The 23,613-nt window shown below is 39.2% G+C and overlaps 1 protein-coding gene across 11 annotated transcripts in view; it reads left to right on the top strand.

The window, feature by feature from the left end:
* MCF2L (MCF.2 cell line derived transforming sequence like) overlaps nt 1-23,613 on the top strand; it is a 363,789-nt gene that overhangs the window by 334,263 nt on the left and 5,913 nt on the right. For 7 of the 11 annotated variants that reach the window (XM_077482862.1, XM_077482863.1, XM_077482868.1 and 4 more), the window contains 15 exons: nt 260-375; nt 1,807-1,876; nt 3,122-3,214; nt 3,294-3,386; nt 3,861-3,986; nt 5,408-5,629; nt 6,923-7,015; nt 8,416-8,494; nt 8,721-8,787; nt 11,016-11,131; nt 11,364-11,456; nt 13,709-13,783; nt 18,848-18,984; nt 22,478-22,590; nt 23,445-23,548. In XM_077482862.1, coding sequence (XP_077338988.1) covers nt 260-375; nt 1,807-1,876; nt 3,122-3,214; nt 3,294-3,386; nt 3,861-3,986; nt 5,408-5,629; nt 6,923-7,015; nt 8,416-8,494; nt 8,721-8,787; nt 11,016-11,131; nt 11,364-11,456; nt 13,709-13,783; nt 18,848-18,984; nt 22,478-22,590; nt 23,445-23,548 — 1,597 coding nt within the window. The other 4 variants (XM_077482867.1, XM_077482869.1, XM_077482872.1 and 1 more) reach the window with 4 other exon arrangements.

Genomic DNA, 23,613 nt, shown 5'->3' with positions numbered 1-23,613 from the left:
ATGATATCCTGGTGTATGCACATACCGGCTGGCTTTAAAACAAGAAATAGCCATTGCTGTTAGAGTCTATTGTCTTATTATTAGGCTCCTATTTTTTCAGTCATGGTCTTCTCTTTAGGTTTATTTTGTCCCAAACACCATCACATAAAAATAACCGTTACATGGATAATGATTTCATTATCTACAAAACAACATTTCTGAAAATTTTTTCTTGAAGTACATTATTAACGAATAGTGTTTTGTTTTGTTTTTTCTTAAGGGTTATGCTGCTGAAATGGAGAGTCCCTTGGTAATGCACCTGCTTTCTCCAATGCTTCACAATAAGAAGGATGTCTTGTTTGGCAATATGGAAGAGATCTACCACTTTCATAACAGGTCAGCCTTTTATTTTGCACTTTCTAAATGTTTCCCTAACGTTGCATTGTGAAAGCTAATACATTGTAAGTAGCCATCAGAAATATATCACAAGCATGTTCTACATTCTCTGCATCTTTGTTCAAGGGAAAGTATAGTGTCTTCAGAGGTTTGCTAAATAAAATACATCAGCTACTAGTTAATAATTGTCAGGGCCGGGACTTGAACCTAGGACCTCTGCTATGCCTGTCAATCACTTTTCTCGCTGAGCTACCTGAGATGCTGGACAGTACTTTGTCTGATCTATTAGACAACCCTGCCTTGTGCCTTGATGTCTGCTGAACCTTGAACTTTTTGCTCCTCTCATGAACTTCCTGATTTAAGCTATGTCTCTGCACTTCCTGTTTGACAGAATATTGTGCTCTCTCCAGCCAGTATCTCACTTTCTTTCCTGCTGCCATATCTTTACTACTACTCGTTACTGACCCTTAGCTTGTTCCTCAACTACGTTTCAGCGTGATTCCAAGCTGCAACTGCTTGTTACTGACCTTTAGCTTGTTTACTGACTACGCTTGTGTTTGAGCCTTACCTGCTGTATCTGCTACTGGACCCTGGCTTGCTCACCTCCTGGTGGGATGATCCTGAGAAATGCGACCTGGTACTAACATGCAGCTAAACCCATCTCCGCCATCAGGAGGTCTGGTGAACACCGGTTAGTACTTAGACTCCGTACCTCAGATGAGACTGCAATAGTTGCCAGGGTGACCTGCTTGTATACCAGTCCTGCTGGTCAATGGGAGTCCCTCTACTGCTAAAACTACTGTTTTTTAAGCCTGACCCATGACAAACTGTATGTGGAATATGGTAAGGTTTGAAAAACTATTTATGTATAGTTGAGAATTATATATGTACATAAGAGGACCCATATTTTCTGGTTACATATGCAGGTATGCTTCCTGCTTTGTGGTTTGCTGAGCCTCCTCAAAAGGTTAAGTCACTGAAGTGTCCACCTCATTTGATACAATACACATCCCCGTGTGGCAGATATTTCAACAGTTTACAGACAAAATATGTGCACTGAGCGCTCCTGAAGTTTGCTAGAGTACACATCTCTATATTTAATACAATACAAAAAATAAGGAAGAGAAAGCATGTTAAAATGTAAAGTGCTACTACTAGCAATTATTTCAAACATAAATATTAACCCCAAATTTGTGTAATTTTTTGCACTTAAAATACATGTGAACTATGCATGTTTTCCACTATAAAAGTTTAGAAAAACATTGCATTTTAACATTTTCTGAATTTCAGCTGTTCAGAAATGATTTTGTTTCCTAAATAAATACCAGATTTCGGCCATTATTATTTGGACCATTTACTCATTTAAAGCAAAAGAAGGATGTATGAACCTTTTAATGTTAATCCAGTACTGTGTTTTCATTTTCTTGTTAGGATATTTTTGAGAGAATTGGAAAACTACATTGACTATCCGGAGCTAGTAGGAAGATGTTTTCTGGAAAGGGTAAGCATTTTACTTGCAGATAGACTGACAACTTTAATATGGACACTTGCAAAACACAATTTATTCACAAATAAATATTTGTGACCCAAGAATAAACAGTTCTACATTCAAAGCAAAGTAAACACTTTAATTTCCTCAAAGAAAAATGAAAGAAAATTAGGTTGTTTTTTTACAATGGCTGTGATGAAAGCTCTGTGAGGACTGCCATTATTGGCCTCCTCCTAAATATGCCAGATGCCTAACCGTGTCTAACTTCAGTACTTTTGAGCCACATACCCAGAAAAAGTATGCTGTAAATGAGCGAGAAAAAGTGTCAGGTCTACTTATCCCTATATTGTTTTTCCAGGTTAGAAACCCAGACAGCATTGAAACCAAAGCTTTACCAAGGCAGTCATGAAAAAAACATTCTCAAAAACCGGGTTTAGCAATGGTAGCCTCCATTATTCTCTTGATGGTTTCCTTTTAATGTAACAATTAAACCGAGGTACCAGAGGAAATAACAATCGGACAGGCTAGTATATGCTTTCTAATTTGTTATTGCGTCTTCCAGGATGGGCAGGCTTTGGAGGTGTTTCAGCATGTATTCCCCAGATAGACATACCAGGAAAACTTGGTTGGGCCAAGCATTCAGGTGTATGCTACTTTATGCAAAAACAAATGTGTGAAGGCAATTGGCATGTCTATCCACGCTCAGTTGTCCATAGGAAGCTTAGGGATGATATTGAATCTACATTGCTGGGTCACAGGACCACCTGGAAGTTCTGTCTAGTCATGCTGCAGTGTCGGAAGTGCTAGCCACGTCCTAGTCATGCTGCAGTGTCAAAAGCAATGGATCCTGTGCTGGTTTTACTGACCAACATGTAAATTTAAAATGTTTTATAATATTTCTCTAAATATGGACTGCATTGTTTAAAACACTTTACAGGCTATAATTATTTAATTTGAATGCCCTGTTGTATACATCACAACAGCAATGCAATCTATGGTTTCTATGTCAAATCAGTCTAAATTAGCATCGTTCACACCATGGGGTATATACTAATTAACATTAGATGTAAAATAACGTATGCTTCAGTTTTACTTGAGCACAGAGAAAGGCATAATTTATTTTAAAGAACATTTCTAGTGTGATAGAAATCAACAGCTGACATTATACCGATGTTTCATGGTGAATACAAGCATGGTATTGTGTAAACCACTAACATATTTCATTTTATCAATAATACACCGTTTTCTCCAATGCAGATGGAAGATTTCCAGATCTATGAGAAGTACTGCCAGAACAAGCCCAGGTCGGAGAGTCTATGGCGCCAGTGCTCAGATGCAGCTTTTTTCCAGGTTACCATTAAGTACTTTAGCCTTGTAAATCAGATTTAAACTCATGGCTCAACCTAATATAAATATTTTGTGATTGCAGGAATGCCAGAGGAAGCTTGATCACAAGCTTAGTCTGGACTCTTATTTACTAAAGCCTGTACAGAGGATAACAAAGTACCAGCTTTTACTAAAGGTAGATGTTATTGAAGCAAACCTCACTTGTGTAATGTATGATTATTCATATTTGTAAGAAACAAACAGTGTAACGATTTATGACTTTTTAATTTGTGGACACAATGAAGTATTAAATTTTAACATGAAATTTCTAAAATGAAATATTAAAAATCTTTTTAAAGTGTATATAAAAAATAAAAAAAATAAACGAAGAAAAAAATAAGAAAAAAAGGAATAAAAAAGAAAATTGTCCCAATACTTTGGCTTTGCAAAGCTTACTGATTTTTTAAGCAAAAAGTCCAGCACAAGATACTTGTCTGAAAATATTCTGTCTTATACTCAGATCAGGTGACTTGTTCGTTTACAGTGACAAAGGAAAAACGTGTACTAAACACTATATTACAGCAAAAATTACAATCTGATGACTGAATTGCACTAAAATAATTTCTGTGATTTGGCATATATTACCAAAATAAACCTTTTTTTCATTCAGGAAATGCTGAAGTACAGTAAGAACTGTGAAGGAGCTGAAGATCTGCAGGAAGCTTTGGCTTCTATTCTTGGTATACTCAAGGCTGTCAACGACTCCATGCACCAGATAGCCATCACTGGTTATGAGGCAAGTGGTTACTTTTTACAATTACTGATTTGGTTAAACAAATTTTAGAACCTTTATCTTTTCACTGCAGCTTTAAGTATTTTAAGCATAGGTAGAGTTAAACAATCTAAACAAAAGGATTATTGCACAGGTATACAGACTACATATAAAAGTGCAAGTAGCTGGCAACAACACAACAGAACCAGTCGTGATAAACGATTAATGATGAGTTTATAAAGATAAAAATTTAAATAAGAATTAACTCACAGGGTAAGGGTTAAAAAGGCTGGTCAAAAGGAGAGGCTCACTGTGTAGTCCTGATCCAGATAGCCGGTGGTGTGAGGTGCTGCTGCTGCCTCGCTAGCTGATCACAGCCTGAAGAAGGAGCATGCATGCTCCGAACGCGCGTCTGTCGGCCCTGTGTCCCACATTCAGTGATGTTACAGTCGACAGGGAGATGACTGCCCGCTTGACTCTCAGCCTTGGAAACCCCTGCAGCTAGCGAGACAGCAGCAGTACCCCACACCGCCAGCTATCTGGATCAGGACTACACAGCAAGCCCCCCCTTGTGACTAGCCTTTTTAACCCTTACCCTGTGAGTTAATCCTTATTTTAATTGTTATCTTAATAAACTCATCATTGATTGTTTTAATATACCGCACTCAGGTGAGCGCCGATGTTCTCCGCATTATACCTCTACAGAGCTGCTTCCTCTTTGACAGCTGGCTGCACCTCCTAGAGTGCTAAATACATCTTTAACTCATCGAACTTGTTCCTAACCCATTCAAGTCTGAACTGAACTTTTCCAGGGTCACCAAGCCACCCCTAACCACTGGATTTTATTATCATAACCACCTTTACCTATAGTTTTGTTTCCCACCCATCTGTCTCTCTCCAAGCGCCACTATACTCCCCCCCCTCTCTTTTCTTTATCCAGAATAATTGCACATTCTTTTTATGAAAATATATTTGGATTTATTATTTTTTTCTAAAGCAATTACTGTACTTGTACAGCAATCCAACATGTGATCACAATAGTGCACCAATCAGTAAGGCTTTCTAAGGAGGGCAAGTCTTGCTGGTTGGTGCACTGTAGTGCTGACATGTTGGATCGTTGTACAGACACAGTTGCTCCTGCCCAGAGAGCAGAAATACTTCTGCAGCCAGTCCTTAGGATTTGGGGCTGATGCTGAGGAGAAAGAAAAGCAAAGCAATGAATGATACTGGCAATTCAAGCTTTTGGAACAATGTTAAGTTCAGTTTGATTTTTAATTTCTTTATCATCTGTGAAAGGAAATATAAAGTAGCATGTGGGGCAGGATTGATTCTTTTCTTTCCATCTTTAGTTTATTCCATCTTGATTTGCAATCATATTAACTTAAAATGTTACAGATGTATGTTTTCCTTGGTAAATAATCATCCATACCCAATGATAATTCCAGGGAAACTTGAATGATCTTGGGAAACTTTTGATGCAAGGCTCTTTCAGTGTCTGGACTGAGCATAAAAAAGGCCATTCCAAAGTAAAGGACCTGGCAAGGTTTAAACCAATGCAAAGACACTTGTTTCTGCATGAGAAGGCTGTGCTGTTCTGCAAGAAGAGGGAAGAGAATGGGGAGGGCTATGAGAAGGCCCCCTCTTATAGCTTCAAACATTCCTTAAATGTAAGTCTGTTTTCTCTGCACTATTATGACCATGTAAAGCTATAACATGTCAGATTAGCATGTTAATATTGATGATTAGAAAGGGTAACAACTATTTTAGTATACAACCGTTTTAATAAATTCTTGTATGTCATAGGAAAATATTTTGTTAAGTAGCCCAAGTCATTGTTCCCCTAAGTTGCGTGCTCAGACTATTATAGTAGCAATATTATTATCCTTTATTTTCGAAGTGCTAACATACTAGTGTGGCACAGTGATTTAATTATAAAAAGATGTGAATTACAAACCCCGGGCAAAAAGAAATAGAGAGGTGGCACAGTGTGGAAAACATTAGACCTTGCAGGCAATGAGATACTGTGGCTTCAGAAAAAGCAGTGTATTCACCTGGTGTAGAGCAGTTGGAGTATAGAGTAGAAAGATGATCTAACAGGGTGAAGGATTGAATTCTAGAATATGAAAGTGGCTCTAGAGAAGTCTTAAAGTCATGCATGTGATGAGGTTACAAGTGATAAGGACATGAAAGGGATTATTTACTAAAGGCAAACACACTGTGCACTTTGCAATTGCAGTCACACTCTGAGATGGGCATTTGCTCCAGAGCTTTTCTTTTTTTGCAGGTGTATTGGTTGTTCTTTACAAAGTGAAGCTTTACCTCATTTACTAAGCTCTGGAGCAAATACCCTTGCAGAGTGCAACTGCATTTGCAAAGCAAACAGTCTATTTGCCATTACCATTACAGTAGTAAAGAACAGAAAAAAACGCTGATGCTTTAGAATGGTAGCCTATCAGTATAGATTAAATTAAGTTCTTTATTTTAGGTTGTCTTGAACTGTGAACTTTAAATAATGAACATGTTTATGCAAACTGAATTGCAAAGAATTCTTCTTCTATCTTCAAGTTTGCAAATGAGAAGAAAACTGGTAGCACACCACGATTATAATCCAATAAAACCTCCTTTTTTCTTCAAGCATGGAACAATAACACAGGATAGGTTACAGTTGACAAATTTCACACGTAGGACAGCTTAATCATAATGTTATCTTGTTCTCTACTCTTGTTTAAGTTTGCCAAAAAAAGACATTGTTTAAATGGCAGACAAGTCAAATAAAAGTAAAATTGAGGTATAATGTTATTTGTAATGCCAAAAGTCATCTTTATTTTTCCTTTGGAAATTGTGAAAGTTTTGGAATCTATCTATCTTTCGATCTATCTATCTTTCGATCCATCAATCTTTCAATCTATCTAAACACTAAATAATTCAACAATAATTCAACTTTCTTTCTTGTTTTCTAGATGGCAAATGTTGGAATAACCGAGTATGTAAAAGGCGACAACAAAAAATTTGAAATTTCTTACAATTTAAGAGAAGAAGTTTACATTGTTCAGGTAATGTTATTTTGCTTCAATATGAACAATAAAGATGAACTGCACTCATTGATCCTGTGATCATGATCCAGAAGTATGACTTCACTCTATAAATTTGCAGTCTTTGGGCTCCATATCAGACCCATAAAATGCACTGGGGAACCTTCAGTGTCTAGGCAAAGGTAAATACAGAATAATACAACCAGGAAACAGAGGTTAATGTAAAGTGATTGGGATATGAAATACTTATTCCATTTTAAACATTTGGGTAGCTTAAGTGAGAAGTCCGTTTTAGGTATTGAACACAATCCTTGTGAAAAACATGATGATTTATTTAACCTGTAATGTTAAGGAAGACTGCATGGACTACTACAGCACTAATGCCATAGAGCAGATTCCTAAAATCATCATGCTTACCTGCTTGGCGTCTGCAGCCTGTAAATTAATGTTTTCATACTCTGCTTCCTATGCTGTTGGAACATTACACTATAGTACAGCTGTGAATAGGTTGTGCACATCTGTGAATGCTCCAATCCTGAGACCGAGCTGTCAATCACAGGTACAGGTCTCATGTTAAAGAAAAGGAACCAATCTGCATGTTCCCCAATCATGTGGACTACCATGACAGCCAATCACAGTGATCACTAGCATTTTGTTTGCAAATGTGGCTCCAGCCTGCAGATTCCGCTGGTTAAAGAGATACATAGTTATATTGTTTAGCAATACTGTATATAAAAAAATATTTGTCTAAAACGGTTGTGTATAAAATAATCACATGGAAACAGACCACAATAAAAGCATATTAAAGTTGTAACTTTTCCCCACTACTAAAAATGTGTTTTTAATTAATGTCTGTGTCTTGGTTTAAGAACTTTCTCATGACTTTCTGTCCTAACAGATGGTGAGGGAATTCTTCCTAATACGGAGACAGATAACAATATAAAAAAATGACCATTTCTAACCCTCTTGCTTTATCTAAACCCCAAAAAAGTTTGACTAGTGTTGGCACTTATTGTGGCAGTTTTTGTTTTAATTTTGAGACCACATTGCATTCTTAAAATGGAAATATACAGTAAGTGCTTATTTTAAGACAGGAGTTTGTACACTTGGGTATATTACTTTTTTGCATACAGGGGTTGATTTACTAAAACTGCAAAATCTGGTGCTGTACATGGTAGCCAATTGACTTCTAACTTCAGCTTGTTCAATTGGGCTTTGACAAAATCACCTGGAAGCTGATTGGTTTCTATGCAGAACTGCACCAGATTTTGTACTCTTGAGTTTTAGTAAATCCCAAATTATATTTGTCTAGGTTTAATGGATTACCGTATGCCGTGTGTGAGACTTTAGATATCGCTGTTTGGAAGATGCATTTAAATGAGTCTGTCTAATAATTCTATCATATGTCAATATTTTGACAGGCTCCAACACCTGAAATAAAAGCTACCTGGGTAAATGAAATTAGAAAGGTGTTGACCAGCCAGCTACAAGCATGCATAGGTAAATTCCTCTTTTTTCTGCTTATGGTCGTTTCCTACTTGTTTGCTTTATATAGCTCAGATACATTGCTTTTGCATTTTATTACAAACTCTTCTTTATTACAATCTCTTCTTTATTACAAACTCTAATTTAATGTTGCCTCAACTGTATTTACTTTTCTGTAGCTTTTATTGCACACAAAATATTTTACTTGACTGATATAAAGGCGCGTTTGGTGTGTTTTCAGAAGCCAGCCAGCACAAGTCTGTTGAGCAGACCAAGAGTTCTCCCCTACCAACTCAGTCTAGCACCAGGTGAGCAGGGAACACATCATCATTAATGTCCACATGCCTTTTACCACAGCTAGGGTACTCCATTCCCATTTGTTGAGACTTTTTCAGGTAACTAGGTATTTATACTGCTGAAAACATTTGCATCTTTTTCAGTTAAATCGATGTCTTGGAGTCAAGAAACGCTAATGTTAGATGGATGCTATAGGAATGTGACATCTGAAAAAGTACTAAAGGCTTCCCAGAGCACCTTTCTAGTAGACGCCTGGCCTTGTCACATTCAAGCATACAATATGATTCTGATAAAAACACCTTTTGAATTCCATTTTCTACATCTTATGCTGCATGTAGTCTTCCGACACCCTCGTTTGACAGCATCTTTGACAGATTGTAGCAAAAGTAAAACATTACTAATTTGGAATTAAATTGTGCAGCACATTAAAGCACACACATTATTTTACAAGTTAATGTGCTTTGCATTAAATATATTAATTTTTAATGTGCTGCCAACATACTCCAGTGTGTCCACATAGAATCAGATGTGTCCATTGTTTATGCAGCACAGGACAACAAACTACTGTGTTGCCCTGCATTGTAGGGTGCCATGAAACAGGTGCATTTGTGTGCTATTGGGGGCATTTTATGAAATCAGTGGGTCTGTGTGCATGATCATAAGCTGGGCCCCATTGCTTGGAGAAAAAAAAAATGATATGGTGTGCTTAGTGCACCACAGTGAAGAGTGGGCATGGTTGTTGATAGGATTGTAAAGGACTTGGATCACCTTTGAGCTTACCAAGTACAAGAGTAATATGGTGCATGTAGGGCACCAAGCTGCATAGTAGGTGTCATCAAATTGCTTTAATGGTGGGCAGGGCTTAAGGGACATGGTCAAAAAAAACAAGGACAGTCTGTCCCTCAGTACAACCGCCCCCCCCATCCAGGTCAGTCTGTCCCCCAGTGTAACGCCCCTCAGATTAGTCTGTCCCCCAGTATATCACCCCTCAAATCAGTCTGTCCCCCAGTATAGTCCCCCCCCCCAGGTCAGTCTGTCCCCAGTATAGCCCTCCCCCCCCCCCCAGGGTCAGTCTGTCCCCAGTACCACCCCCCCAGGTCGATCTTTCTTCCAGTATAATCCATCCAATGCCAGTCTGTTCCCATGTACAATACAAACCATAGTTGATTTTTAGGCACCCCAATAGCGGGACAAATGTTTATCAAATCACTGTTTTCACTAAAAATACACTAAAATCTTTATTAGCACACATAAACGCAACATAACTTTAAAATATCCTCGTAAATTTCCACGAACGCCTCATCCACATATACTAAAGTGTAAACACATGTGAGGTACGTGATTACGTAAACAGGGATACACAGGTGTTCCATGCATCCCTGTGCAGGCAGTCACATTCATGGCAATTGAGACACAGCAGCTGCATGGACACAGTTGCTGCTCCTAATCTGATATCTGAGCTCCAAATGCAGATGGTATGAGTTCAGGGACATCCACCCACAACTACACCAATGTCACATCGAGCGCTTCAGCTGTGTCCATGCAGCCTCGGCTTTCCAGTTGACATCAGTCGGACTGCTTGCACAGGGATGCATGGAACACCTGTGCTGGTGACACATTAGTGATTTAAATAGACCCTGCATCTGTCTTTTTTGAGACAGGGAAGGATTGCTCACAGTGTTCATTTAGAAAGGGGCTGGTATGTTTACCAAGCATTCCCCCCATCCACACTGCACCAATCTCCTGCCCCTACAGAAGCTGAAGCGGCAGAAGGGGGAGGAAGGGAAGCAAGCCAGCCACTCTCCAAGGAGGGGGGCCAGAGGATCTGTGAGAAAGGGTGCCATTACAGGAGCTATTTGCGGAGGTAAATCTCCCTATGGCTCCCCCTGCAGCACCCAAAGCTGGCGGGAGGGGAGAGGAGGAGAATTTGGAAGCTTAGTAGAGCCACAGAGGATTGGTGATGGGGTTGGAGGGGATAAATGACATCATCATATCACACCAACACATATAACTCATTACTGTGACTAAAGTTCCTTATGGTAAGAATGTTTCTAGCAAAAATGCCAATTATTGTTCTCCATAAATGTGTATCAGGAAAATTAATTGTTCATAGTTATGTAGACTCCTTCTTTGAGCATATTGTGTCAATCACCTATAAACTAGACTTGTTATGTTTTTTACGGATGATATTTTGACCTGAGTTCTGAGACAAATGTTTCTTTATAATCTTTGATTTCAGTCCTCTGAGAAGTAAATCAGGAAAGATTAAAAAACTGGAAGAAAGAAAAACTGAGCCCTTAATAAGTCCTGAATCTACTCTTATGACTTTACCAAAGTACCTTGAGAAAAGTAAAGGTAAGTTGAAAGTCTTATGTTCTGTGCCTTGAAGATCCTACCAATTAGAAAAAGTAGAGAAATGACAGTTTAGGTGGAAAGTGCCAGTATGTCACTGCATATACATATGGACCTACTATCTTCTTAAGCATGCTGGTGCTTCTTGTATTCTTCCTTCTCTGCTGCGCCGTATGCATGTATGTGTCCCACACAGGTCTATTTCTTTTGTCTTCTGTGTCTTTCTTGTTTCTAGATGGCACAATTACTAGCCCTACCTCAGAATCCTCTGCAGTTTCAAAAAAGCGCTTCACTTTGCAGGGTTTCCCTAACCTCAAAACTCAGAAAGGTAACCTAACACCTACCAATACTTTGCACTGATCGTACTCTTCAACCTTCTGTCCTGTGCATTTCATTTCATTTCAGAAACAAATACATAGTTATTAGCAAAATTGGCCAAAAGGGAATATGTCACTACATGGAGTAGGCATAAGTATATTTATCTATGCTGAAAATCTGGATGGCTGCAGACCAGAAGGGAGAATTGTTGAGAGCTATAACTGCTCTGATCTTGTCCTGTGTTTTTTGCCAGACTCTCATCATTTTTGTAACCAGAATCTGTCTACATATAGATATTGAAACAAAGGACTATTCCCTTTTCTTAGGAAGACTTGGAAGGATACTTTTATAATCAGAGATTTCATGATGGGTGACTAGCTCTAGAAATGCCCAAACATGAATAGCCATGTTGTCAGGTTTGGTAAGACAATCACCCCTTACATTTGATAACAATGCAATCACCCTTTTAATATGATATTTCATTCTTTGTTACCTGTCACCCAATGTAGAGTTTGCACAGACAGAACTCATAAGAAAACAATAGTACCTAGATTATCATAATAGAAAGTGTCTGTGTTGTCCAAAACAAAAAAGTCCAATTTCAGAGTGAAAAGAGGACGCTGATTTGTTTTGGGTAAAAAACGATGAACAGGCTATGTATTTTTGGGCCAGTTATATTTTGTAAGTCACTATGGAAAACTCCAGCGCATGTTGTCCATTACACATTGGATAAGGTAATAGGCCACAATTCTGCACCTCTTAGGTCATTCTTTTGTGGATTAAAGGCAAGGAAGTAAATTGTCAGTGCAGTATTTAGCATCAAGTTAGTCCTCCTTTTTTAGCATACTTTGGAAGTAGAATACCTGTTTTGTTCCACTGTACAACACTGACATTTTTCATATTAACTGTCAGTTCAAATTGTCACAACCACAACAAGCATATAGTGACACAAAAGGTTAATGGAAACGGAGAAAGACCAGTTATTTTTATTCTTTTTCTACTAATACTGATCCTGTGCAAAATGGTATATTTTCTAACCATTCTTTTTAACTGTATTAGTAATCCACTAATATGATTTATGTTTCTTTCGCTAACAACGTCACCATTAAAAATTGTGTTCTAACTGGCTGCCTTTGAGTTTTTTTGGAATGATATTCTGCCGTGTTGATTTTAGCAATAAGCAATTAAAAGCACAAGTTTTTAGTCCCTATCAGAAACATCATCATCAACTCTAAAGATACTGCAATCCAGTAAAGATTATAGTGTTTGACCTGTTTCCTGCTTGTGCTTTTACTCAATAAAAGTCCAGGCTGAGTCAGCATTGTAGCAACAATCACTGCTAAATACTTTTTTCATTAAGCCTCTCAATTCTGCACTTTATGAAGTAAAAGGGTTGAGGGTAGACTAGTCTACAATGTATCAACAAATATACATTCCTTACTTGAAATCCTTACTTGAAATGCTTGTGCAATATTTGCACTTTCTTAATGACTCCACCATTATATTAAGTCAAATAAACATAATAATAGTATGAATACAAAATGTGGAATAGTAAGGTTTTCTATTAAGTATTTACCAGCATGTTCTATTTCCATACATTAGAATAGTGTGACATTGTTTCAACATATTGATCTTTGCTCAGCTGGATGTTTAGTGTAGTTTATATATAATATATATAGATCTGTAACTAAACTGGATAAAAACTAGTTTGAAAAGAAGAGGGATAACCACATACAGACCAATGCCATACATGTACAGAGATCTGCATTTACCACCATATTTGATAGCTGCATCAAATTTACTGCTATAGTAGGCCCATGTAATAGGTTGTCATTTGATTTGGTAAATTGGTGTTATAGTCCTTAGGATACAACCCCTTTTAAGATGGAAGTTTTTATATCCCAGGAGTTAATGATCTATTTAAAATTTTGAGCAAGTTCTAAAATTCTTAAGATAAAATGTTTGAGGGCCTTTGGTTACTATTTTTATTTTTTATGTGGATTTGGAACAAGTGAGGTGCTTTTGAGTTTCCTCTATAATAGGGAGATAATCTAGAGCAGATAAAGACTATACTGTGGCAGTGATAACTGCATAGATGTTGACTTGCAGACCACTCTACTATAGTTCTACTAAAATTTTAAACTGAAACCTATTAATCATCCCATGATAAACTCAAAGGTAACTGTTGACATTGATCACCCTATCCTCTTCAGACCTTCAATATCTGTATTTCTCTTTTTTCCCCTCTTCATCCTCTTGCAGCTTCCCCTACCAGCCCTGACAAAAAAACTAAACGCCATGAAGTAAAGAGTGACCCAACTCCATTTGGTTTAAGAGGTAGAGTGATTCAATTGTTTCATCCTTCAGATTATTACTGCACATTGCATGAATGTGGCACATGAAATCACGAGTAGCAGAAATACAGGTTATTTCAGTGTTTAAAAATGTGACTGTGTATGTGTATTACAAACCATTACTGTTTATACCAAGGCATACGTTATTTTTTGAATTGTTCAATTGTAGAGTACATTGAGGAATTGTACTCTTAGAAATGGATTAGTCGAATATGAACCTTAATGTTTAAATTGGGAATATTCAGGCATGTGATTTGTTCCTAGATGAAGGTTTCATAGGGTATCTTAAGTTAAAACTTTTTTTTTTTGGTAGGGAGGGGTTATGTTGGGTATTTTTTCTGCTCTCTGTCTCCCCTCAGGAGATGCACTCTCTATTTTTCCTTTTCCCAGAACAAAAATAGATGGAAAATCTTTTAAAAGGGGCACCTCTTCCAGTGACCTCTAATGCTGCGTACACACGATTGGACAATCCGGCAGACTTGGTCCGGCGGACCAGAGTCTGCCAGACAATCCGCCCATGTGTGGGCTCCGGCGGACTTTTTCTTTCCAAAAGTCTGGCGGACTTAGAAGTTTTAACTCAAAATTGACAATCCGGCCATCTGTGTGCTAGTCCGCCGGACTTCTGAAAGGTACGGACTTGCCCACACACAGAGAAAAGTCTGTTCATTTTGAACGTGGCTCCAGGTAGATGGGACTAGCGAAGGAAGTGAATGTCGCCGCCTCTATCGGCGAGATTGACACCTCACTAGCCCCATCACCTGGTATGGATGTAAAGGGGAAGCCCTACACCGAAAAAACGGCATAGGGGTCCACCCAAAGTCCATAGCAGACCCTTATCCGAGCACGCAGCCTGGCCGGTCAGGAAAGGGGATGGGGATGAGCGAGCGCCCCCCCCCCCCCTTCTGAACCGTACCAGGCCACATGCCCTCAACATGAGAGGGTGCTTTGGGGAAGGCGGCCCCCCCACCCCAAAGCACTTTGTCCCCATGTTGATGAGGACAAGGGCCTCTTCCCGACAACCCTGGCCATTGGTTGTCAGGGTCTGTGGGCAGGGGGCTTACCGGTATCCATACCAGGCGACGGGGCTAGCAAGGTGTCAATCTCGCCGATGGAGGCAGCTACATTGACTTCCTTTGCTAGTCCCGTCTACCTGGAGCCACGTTCAAAATGAATGGACTTTTCTCCGTGTGTGGGCAAGTCCGTTCATTTCAAAAATCCGGCAGACTCCCGCCAAAGTTCGTCAGATTGTCCACCGGGCCTAACCTGCCGGAAAAGTCCAGTCGTGTGTGGGCAGCTCCGCTCCTTCGGAAAGTCCAGCGGACCTCCACTGCAAAGTCCAGCGGTTTGACCGCTGGATTGTCCGATCATGTGTATGCGGCATAAAAGGGGATTTTCCCCTCACTTTGGAGCGGTTACCTCTCGCTTAATTTTTTTGTTTGCAGAACAGTAAGTAAAGGGGAAAATCTCTCAAATGGGACACAGATATATATAAAAAAAATCCTTTTCTACCTTTTATTAAAGTTTTGGCCTTTGATACACTTTTAAGTTACCTGAGAGTTTTGCTTTTTTATTTTCAATGGCACAGTTCTGATCTTTGTTTTTAAGCTGACCATACATGGATCAAAATTTGCCCAGTTCAGTAGGGGACCGGCTGATCTTCAGTCTATGTATGGGCAGACTGGTTATGGTTATACACAAGTTAATCTATCGATCTTGTGTACATCCAGCCTGTCATTTTATTCTCGAACAATCGGTGCAGCCAGCTATAGCCAGCAATACTGACCATTGTAATCTGACGGCGGGAAAGTTTACAAATATAATACCACAGCGGGAGGATTTCCCCGTTCACATCGAGTGTGTGAATAGGGGAATTGGGTCATTTATTTTTATTTTTCTTTCATTCAACTCGGGTTGCATGTAAGAAATTTCCTTGATTCCTCCATCAGCACAGACAGTGTTGACAGGGGAATTCATCCTGCTGAGCAGTTGGTGGGTGGAGGAAGCCATCCCCACTAGGAGAAGACCACGATTATCGCTAGCGTCTATAGCAGCCGCTTGCATTATTAGAAACAGATCTGGCAGGCTGGTTTTACCCAAGTTGCTCAATCTATCAACTTGGTAAATTCAGCCTTGCACATTAATGGTTTGACTTTCCGCGGGTTCAAACCATGTATGGCTGGGCTTAGCAGGTTTTGTGATTACTAATTTTTGGTGCAGTTTTCGAAAACACAGAAAGGCAGTTGAATGGAACCATATTTGAAATGCATTTAAAAAAATAATTGCACATCTGCTATGCCCCCCAGATGTTCTCCCTCTAGTAATAGAACGTTTCACAGCACGCCGTAGACAGCCTTTACAAATGGGTATAGACTGCTGCTACTTGTGTAAAGTTGCAGGTGTGGAGAACCAATATAGTTGTGCTACGGGGTTGATTTTGTTTAGACTAGAGGGAAGGATTTAATAAAAATGCACATATATGGAACCACACAAAATATACTCTCCTCAATGGAAAATGCATACAGAAAGCAAGTTTGTGCTTTTAAGCACAGCATTGTAAATGAGCCCTAAAATAAACATTTTAAATTTGTATGTATAAATATCCATAATCTGTACACAACTCATGTCACTCTATAATTTCAAGAACGTCCATTTCTGAAACTCCCTTACATATTACTGGGTATTTTTAGGACTTGTGAAGCTAAAAACAACTGGTTGTGCACTGAGCTAGAACTATGTTTTCATTTGCAGCAATATTACTTGGCTTAAATCAGTATTTATCAATCTCCCATCCATATAAGAATTATTAGAATGATAGAACTTATAACCAGCTCTTTCACAGATACATGTGCCATTCTCCCACTAAAGAAGTCCAAATGGCTTAGTACATCTCACCTGACCTCTGCAGACATCCGTCGAAGAGGTATTGGGGGGGGGGGGGGGGGGAATGTGTGCTTGTTTTTGAAGTGCATAAAGAGTGCTTCTTTTTTTGGCATGCATTTGAATTTGTTTGCAGTGCACATGGTGTGGTTACAATGCACTAAAGTGATTTATATGATCTTTCAAATTTAATATATCCCTAATAGACATATTTAGATAGATAAATTCTGAAGGTGCTATATTCTATTTCAGATACAAAACACTTCGATTTATCCAGCGGTATGGGAGCAAACTGTAGAAACTGTTAAGGGCCTATTGCTTTGGGGGACTCATCTGTGACCCTAAATCAAAAACACTTGTCTCTTTCCTCCAATCTACACCAGTAGAAGCATTATTTTCATCACATCTTTAATTGCTTGAGAAGGCTATCAAACTTACAAATGCCTCAATTCTTAATAGGTCACTGTGGGTATGGTAGGTGACAATAATCGTTGGCTATCATGGGGCTCTTTTTCGTTTATGAATTTGGGCCTAAAATAGTTGATCTATGTTCCTTTGATTGATTTTAGTCTGAGTTTAATTTTACCGTAGTATATGAACCATTGTGTTTGTGTACTGCATTATGGTAGAAATTGCCAGTAAATATCCTCATTAACTGCATGTAATATTATTGAAGTGTGTATCAGTAAGCAAAGTAACTCTGTATCAGCTGTATACCTGTATGGGCTGTATAGCATTAAGGATGTGAAAAAAAATGCCATCATCACTCAGAAGCATAAACTTTTGATAGGTGAGAGGTTTTTGTTTTTTTGCTGCCTTGATGCAATATATATGGTGTCCATTTCAGAATATTCCTTTGCAGGCAGCCCCATCCAATCAAACAGGCACAGAAATCAGATTAAAGCTAGCCATGCACTGTTAGTTCATTTTGCTCAGCCATAGGGCTGAAAGGAAATTAACCAATGGATCCCTCTATTCACACAAAGGAATGAATGGAGGAAATACCCTCTGCCAGGACATTCTATTCTGCATACACTGATCAGCTCCTGATTGATGGAAACTTACCCAACATGTCCCTTTACCAAAAAAAAAAAAAAAAGCAAAAACCTTTTAGTATTGCTTTAATATTATTTTTAAGTAACAGGGTTGACCGTCGTATTTCTCAATTCCAGGATTTGCTGTCTACCCCCTTGGTGTACACTTAATTAAGAAAAAAATGATTGCATACATATCATTTCCTTGGGTCTTTGGTCCAGCCATTTGATACCACAGCTCCTTTTTCACCACTTCTTAGTTTGACAATAGGCAGGTCTTGAATGATGCAGAGAATGGAGCTGTGAAATGATATGGTGATGTTCTCTGCAGTATTTTCCTTTGAGCCCAGGCTGGCTTGATTGCATACCCCTAGGAAGCATGTCCCTATTACCCAGAAGCAGACAAGAAGTAACTGGAATGACCCTAGGTGTCATTCAAACCAAAAGACCAGTTCTGGACCTCAGAGCAGTGAAACTGCAGGTGACAGCACCAGAGAGGAGAAGAGTATTGCAATAAGAGCTGTTTTTTACTTTAACAAGGCCAAGGCTACTTATTGCTTTACATTTTAACAGTGTGGAAAGTACTTGGGTGGCTTTTAATATCCAGAAATGCAGAACATTCTGAGGCTAGTCAATATCCAGAGATGTCTATGGGTTAGTTTCCCGATGGAGAAGATGTGACCCGACTGCGCATAAGTTGTTAGAAGAAATCAGACAGAGTGGTTTCTTTTTAGAGGGAACATACAAGAATGATAACTGTACTTTAACTGAAAGTACAGTTGTCCTTTCTGTTTTCAGGACAATTCTGTTTTTAGGAAGAAGAATCACAACTGATGGCTTTTGAAGATTTGCATGACAGCACATCTATGTTTGGAGGACAGCAATCCAAGGGATAATTGTTTGTAGGCTGACTGATCTAGGGAAAACAAAAGCAGGCATTTAGAGGATGACAAAGGCATGTTACTTCAGTTTAGAAGACAGCTAACTCTGTTTTTGACTGAGCTTGGCCATGTCTTGAAGGAGTGGGATTTGATTTGGAGGGAAAGCCTCCTGAGGAAAAGCCTAAAATGGACACCGTAGCAATTAGACTTGTCACTCCTAAAGATATCAAACTCATATGCATATATCATTATTAGGTTGGAACAGAACATCCCAATCACTGGATGCCTCCGAAGAAAATAATGATGGATGGTCCAGTGGGGAAGATCCAATGAATTCTTCTGATGCTGAGGAAGAAGGTGGTGAAGGTGGTGAAACAGTGGATAAAAAGTTGGTAAGTGCCATACATTTTTTTTCAAATACTTTAACAGTGCTTTATGTACTTTTTCTTATTTTTCATTTTAATAATATGACTTTAGGAAATTGAACATTGCAAAAGACGTGAGCTGAACATGTTAGATTATGTATGATTAATCACTTTAATAAATTCATATTACTGGATGAGCTCTGATGGTTTCTGTAGTATTAGCAATTATCAAAAAGGAAAAACAGCAGTGCGCAATCTGAGTGTAGTATATTAACATATTTACTGGGGTGAAAGTACAAATGGCTACTCACATTGTGACATCTTAAAGAGGAAGTAAATTTCCTCTGCTGACTTTTACCTATAGGTAAGCCTATAATAAGGCTTGCCCATAGGTCATGTAAATATCTCTTAAATGTGTACAGTTTAGGAGATACTTACATTGTGTGCAGCCAGTGACATCACTGGTGCATGAGCTCGGAAGGAACGGTGCCGTTCCTTCTGAGCCCTATGCCGTTAATGGCAGCTCCTGCGTTCAAGCCCTAGAGAGACCTCATCATGGCTCCAGCCAGTCAGAGCCGGTGTCTGCAAACCCAGAAGGATGACCAGGGGAAGATGGACGCCATCTCCAGCGATAAGATCGCATTGCTGGAAGGCTTCGTTTTGAGGCAGATTTCACATAATTTGCTAGTATGTAATGCATGCTAGCACATTATGCCTTTGCCTTGCAGGTAAGAAAAAAAAGGTGCAGCTGTTTAAAGTCAGGCTTGACATACAGTGGGGGCTTCTGCTGGACAGTCTCATAACAGCGAACCTCAGACCAGGATAGGAATATTGGGTGGATGGTTACATCTGCAGGGCCAAGAAAACACACGGGGAAAGGGCGGGGGGGGGCGCACCAAACTAAGTTCAGCATTAATTATTGTACTGAAAAATACTTGTAAATTAGCAACTCACATGGGAAGAAGAAATTACACTTTCTGTATATAATCCGTGAGCCGACAGCTTTTCATGCATCTGGGATGGGGAGCCTCTTCCTACAACTTGCAGCCAGGAAAGTCTGGACGTCAGGATGGCTAACAGCTTAGATGAGGAAGTGGAAACCAATATGATGGCATAGAGCTTCTTGTAGGATGCAGAACAGACCGGAAGTGATGTCATCTGGATAACAGGGGGTGAAGATGTGCATTTTCAAGGCCACCCAAGCCTTTGTCTCAAGCACTGAGCTTATTACTACTGCATTAACAATTATCAACCCATCCATCCAAAACTGTTAAAATTGCCTGGCAGTCACCCTAAAGCCTCGTACACCCAATACAATTGTTGGCAGGGGATTGTCTTTTGACAGACTGTTGTCCTAAAATCTTACCGTTAGTACGCTCCTTTTGACAAACGTTGTCCAATTTTCCGCCAACAAATGTTGGATGACAGGCTAGTACATTTTCGGCGGACACCGGTTTGATGTCAGATTTTCGTATGGTCAGTACACAAATCCATCACACAAAAGTAGAAATGTACAAACACGCATGCTCGGAATCAATGCTCACCGAACACGAAATTAGCAGAAGGGGCCCAAAGGGTGACGCTCAAGAGCTGAAATTCCTCGTAGTAAGTCACTACGTTCTTGTTTGTGGCACAACAGTTGTGTACCATTAGTATGCAAGACAAGATCCTGGCACATACCCTTTTGACAAGAATCTTAGGCTCAGTTGGCCAACAATCGTACCGTGTGTACCTGGCTTTAGATATACCCAAGGCATGTCATAGACATGAGATGGCTATTGGAAGAAGAACCTACTGCTGAAGTAACTTGCAACTACAGCTATTTCCACAACCATGCATGATTTTTTTTGGCTGAAAAGAAATGGAGACCTTAGCGATTGTTTGGGAAATACACTGAAATTAGCCAGCTAATGGTTGTCTGCAGGGGACACAATGTAAAATGTAATAACAGGGACATTAGAAATGAATGCTGCAAACAAATCCATTAAGTCACAGCATGAAAATGTTTATAATAACCAACAAGGACTTGGTTAGGATAGCTCAATAATAGTGTAAATTTACTATTTATTTCCTCTCTGGAAATTGCACAAAAGCAAATTTTTGCTACCTAGTAATGGTAAACAATTATTTCTTGTTCAATATTTTTATTGAAAATTTTTCATCAATATAACAAAACAATGGAGTAATAAATATCCCAAACCGGGAGCCAACATAGCCATTCAGTAGGGTTTATCAAAAACAAAATTTAAGAAGATAACAGCGATGTTAATGTAACAACATATTTATAACATATATCAATGCTAATTAATGCCCTGAAAGTTTTGTAATAAACCATTGATCAGAGCAAATTAGTGACAATAAATTCTTTGTTTGCTATAGGATAATAAGATTGAGCAGGGGTCGGCAGAGTATCAAAATCTGATTTTGTTCCAGAGCGATCAAGGGAGACACGCAAGCCACCCCAACTGGGATCTAGCTGTGAACTGTACGTGTCCCCCTGCTCCCCCCGGAAATTTCGGTTCTGCCCTCCGCCCCCTCCCTGCCCCTCCAAATTAATTAAATAAATGTAATGACTGCCTAGGTGCATTACTTCAAGTGATGTAGTTAATAATAGATGACTATTGATCAAATGGCATTGTTTTCCAAGCTCTTGCAACAGTAAGTTTTGCTCCTAGGAGCATAAAAAAAAAAAGATTATTGGTGTGTTTGGGAGCACCTTCTATTCCGAGGTTCAGTAGTCCAATAGTAGGAGTTTGTGGAATTCCAATGCCTGTAACTTTCCGTGCCATGTAGAAAAATCTGTTCCAGAAGCCTCTTATACGTGGGCAAGACCACCAAATATGGTGCATAGTACCCACCTGCTTACAATCCCGAAAACATAGAGGTGAGGTATCAGGAAAAATCTTAGCAAGCCTGGAGGGGACATAATACCAACGTGTGAAAACTTTAATATTTGCCTCTATTAGGTTTATGTTGAGTATTCCCTTACAAGATTGTAAACAATTATTTCTAAAGCTACCCTAAACAACTCCTATCTATTGATAGTGAAAGCTACCTTAATGCCTAGTACACAGTCTGAATAGAATAGAAAGTGGCCAACCTCGGCCAAGCGGGGACAGCAGCCGGTTCCGACAGAAGCTGGCCGTTCAGCTTCTGTGGAAAGGTCATGAACAAAAAAAGGTCTGAAGACCAGCTAACGATCACCGACTGGCTGACCGGAGTGTTCTAGCAGGGGGGATGTCCCCCTACAGGAACACAATAGCTCAGCAGGGCAGATAGCTGTATTAATATTGAATAGTTAGTCCTGCAGCCCCGATCTGAGCTGTCAGGTTTTTTTGAACGAACTAGGCTTTAGCCATTCCTGAGAGAGGCGAAATCTTGGTGATTTTCAGCAGAACATATACAAATGAAACTAATGCACACTATTTTATCTCAAGGTTTTCTGTTAAGAAGTAGACTCATTTACTACTTTTGTAGCTAAGGACTACTTCTAAGTGTAATCTCCTTTTTGTTTTATCAGTGCCCTGGGAAATATACGATAGCGGCTGACTATGGAAAGAGCGGTTCAGAGGAGCTTCTAGTGAAAAGTGGTGATACAGTTCAGCTCATACGTGAAGAAGAGGAGGGAATGTGGTAAGGAACGCATAGTGTCTTGTTGCTTTCACAATACAGTATACACTAGGAATGCTGATAAGAACAAGTACTTTGTGTGTTTTATGTCATATTCTATAGTGTAATCCAATTTCAGCATTTGCTATAGTGACCAATTTTCAGCACAACTCTATAGTGACTATGGAGTCAGAGAAATAAAAATATGTATGCTTCTGATGTGTGGAAAATGCATGAACAAAAAAAATCTTCAGATGTATCTATTCTTCACTGCTATTTAAAAGGAATGTCACCTTTACTCCCCCTTTAGATGAGATTTGTTGTATACTAAGGGTATCACACATTAATTTGTAACATCTAGTTGTGGTTGGGAGGTGAGTGGCTAGTGTTGAATGACCTTGCTGTTGGGGCAAGTTACACAGTCTATGTAGAATTGGCCACAGCAGAGAGTTCAGTTAGAAGTTTCAGTTTTATCAGGAAGTACTGTATGCAATTATTGTTCTGGTACCAGCGCACCTCCTCATGGGAAGATTACATCTTTTATTCAAACATCAAATAAGGTCACAAACCATTGTTTCCAGCCCATGCAGGATTCCTTTGCCAATGCAAAATGATTACCTAGCATGGGAATTCTACATGTTATTGTGTGATCATTACCTGTTTTGGGGTTTTAATAAAAGGCCCATGCTAAAAGTTTGCTAGTGCCATCCATCCCTTTACTTCAGCAGCTAGCAGGACACTAAGATAAAATCTGTATAGTTTTCAGATGGGATCCAGGATCAGGGAATATTGCAGTATAGAAGAAAATGTTATGTCTGATTTGCATGTGCAGTATATAAAGGTGCTTTTTATGTTTTTTGTTACTGAAAATGATGCAGGTTTGTGAAGAATCTAAGTACCAACAAAGAAGGAATAGTGCCTGCCAGCAACCTAATGACTCTTATTGGAACTTCCAAGTCAGTGCATTCTCTTAGCAGTTCAGGTGAGCTTCTTTGTAGTCAGGCTTGCTTTGTGTGGATTGTTTTTTTGTTTTGTTTTTTAACTGGT

The sequence above is a fragment of the Lithobates pipiens genome, unplaced genomic scaffold (assembly GCF_037356315.1).
Source record: "Lithobates pipiens isolate NorthernLeopardFrog02 unplaced genomic scaffold, aLitPip1_a1.2 Scaffold_16, whole genome shotgun sequence".
NCBI classification, from domain to species: Eukaryota; Metazoa; Chordata; class Amphibia; order Anura; family Ranidae; genus Lithobates; species Lithobates pipiens.
The sequence above is the reverse complement of the archived record's forward strand: the minus strand, read 5'-3'. Positions and strand labels throughout refer to the sequence as shown.